This window comes from Corvus brachyrhynchos, unplaced genomic scaffold, assembly GCF_000691975.1.
Source record: "Corvus brachyrhynchos isolate BGI_N302 unplaced genomic scaffold, ASM69197v1 scaffold338, whole genome shotgun sequence".
Lineage (NCBI taxonomy): Eukaryota > Metazoa > Chordata > Aves > Passeriformes > Corvidae > Corvus > Corvus brachyrhynchos.
The window spans coordinates 1,249,386-1,251,571 of NW_008239334.1; the positions used below are offsets into that span (position 1 = coordinate 1,249,386).

General features: G+C 53.9%; 1 protein-coding gene across 1 annotated transcript in view; it reads left to right on the plus strand.

The window, feature by feature from the left end:
• The window catches only part of WNT2B (Wnt family member 2B), a 12,627-nt gene extending 10,753 nt beyond the window's left edge, over nt 1–1,874 (plus strand). The window contains exon 5 of the mRNA XM_008638961.2: nt 834–1,874. Within this exon, the coding sequence (XP_008637183.1) occupies nt 834–1,063 (230 nt within the window). The 3' untranslated portion in view covers nt 1,064–1,874. The remainder of the gene's footprint in view (nt 1–833) is intronic.
• The last annotated feature ends 312 nt before the right edge of the window (nt 1,875–2,186 follow it).

A 2,186-nucleotide genomic window follows, 5' to 3' on the forward strand; every position in this document is an offset into this window, starting at 1 on the left:
CCAAACCCCTCAGGCTTCTGGTAATGACAGAAGTGGAGTGTATCATCAGAGCCCATCTCCTGCAGAGCAAAGCTCCCTTGAACAGGCAACAAAGAGCCTGTTCCGTGCACAGGCTGCCAGCTGCTCCTCTGAACACATCCCGAGGTTGGGATGAGAGCGGGGAAGGGGTGTCAGGGCTGCTGGACTCCTGCAGAGATGATCAGTGGTTTCTCAGCCTGGAGCATTCCCAGGTTAGGAATTCGCAGCAGCCATGGGAGCTCGGTGGGGAAGACAAAACATGCTCCTGCCATACTCAGCCCGAGCAGAGAGGGCATTCTGAGCTTTGCCAGCTGCAAAGCCTGGCTCGGTGGGCACACACTGCTCCAGGGGTCCCCCAGGCACAGAGGGGCTGCACAGAGCCCATCCCTGTCCCCCACCACTCTTATGCTCTGGCAGCAGCAAACACAGGCTCTAGCAGTGGGCTTGGGAAGGGGAGCATGCAGAGTATCATAGAAACCCAGAATGTTTTGGGTTGGAAGGGATGTGAAAGATTATCTCATTCCAACCCTCCATCATGGGCAGAGACACCGAAGCTGCATCCCTGGCTGGGTTCGCAGCATCCCATATCCATAAAGCACAGCAAGTGCAGGCTCCAAAGTGCTGCCTTTGGAGACCCCACTGCAGCACATGCTGTGACAGGAACAATGGGATTTCCCCACTGAAGCAGTCGCACCCAAGGTCCCCACCGCAGCTGGAGATGCCCAGTCTCACCAGTAACCCCTGCGGGCGGGTGGGCAGGGAAGTGTTGGAATACGATGGAGAACACCCTGACCTGCTGTCGCTTCCTTCCCCAGGCTCCCTGGGCACGGCCGGCCGGGTGTGCAGCAAGGTGTCCCGCGGGACGGACGGCTGCGAGGTGATGTGCTGCGGGCGGGGGTACGACACCACGCGCGTCACCCGCATCACCAAGTGCGAGTGCAAGTTCCACTGGTGCTGCGCTGTGCGCTGCAAGGAGTGCGAGGACACTGTGGATGTGCACACGTGTAAAGCTCCCAAACGGGCTGAGTGGTTGGACCAGACCTGACGAGATGGGAGCACTGAGGGAAGAAGCCACTGCCACCCCCCTTGCAATCTTTTTTAACCCCTGTGCCCTGAGGGCCACGATGTTCTGGGAGCTGTAGTTCAACTGCATGGCTTTTATTTAATTAATTCTGCAAAGCACTAAGGAAAGGACTACAGTTCCCAGGAGGTACTGTGGGCCCTTCAGATTTGCTCAGCAAAACTAATCCCTGACCTAGGAGGAGGCTGCGATCCTTGCTTAAACTGTGAACCTGCAAAGGTTCTCTTCGCAAAGGGACAGTGCAACCAATATGGATTCAGAGGACCGACTGTCGGGACGTGATGGCTGAGGAATCCCGTTCCTCCCCAGAGAATCTACGTGACAGTAAAGCTTCACCAGCAAAAAACATTAGTTCAGAATAATCTACTCTTGCAAAAGCACTCTTGCTTTTCCTTTTCTGCAAGGCCAGAGGAAGGGTGTTGTGAATCTGTAAGACAGTTCCATGATACCCGTGTTTCCCTTGAGCAGACCTGGCACATCACTAACCCCACTGAGCAAGAGTCACCTCTGCACGAGGCTTGTCCCTGTGTCCCCAGCACAGGGAACAAGTAGAGCTCTAACTTGGGCCTGAACCCTGAAGGACTGCACAGAGACAAGGCCACCTCTAGATGCTGGTGGATACAAAGGGCTTGAAAGAGCAAATGAAACCTGTGAACTTACTGGTAGGTTCTGAAGTCAACGGTACAACAGCATCTCTGTACAACTCACGTGTATGTTGTGTATATTGCTTATTATTTTAAGTCAAAATTCATTATAAACCTGTATCAGAAAATTATGTCCTTTGCTTTTTGAATTCCTACACACTCAGTTGGGCACTTTCCCAGAGCAGGAACCAGCCTGCAGTGTTTCTCTTCCCTGCTGTCTGCAGCTCCTGCTGTCCCAAACCTTCCTACAAAGTTGAGCACCTGAAGCCCCAGGGGAATCCTTCCTCAGCAGCATCACGCTTCAGGACATGTGGATGCCCCATCCCCAAAAGTGTCCAAGGCCAGGTTGGACAGGACTTGGACCACCCTGGTCTAGTGGAAGGTATCCCTGCCCATGGCAGGGGGTGGAACAAGATGAGGTTTAAAGTCCTTTACCACCCAAA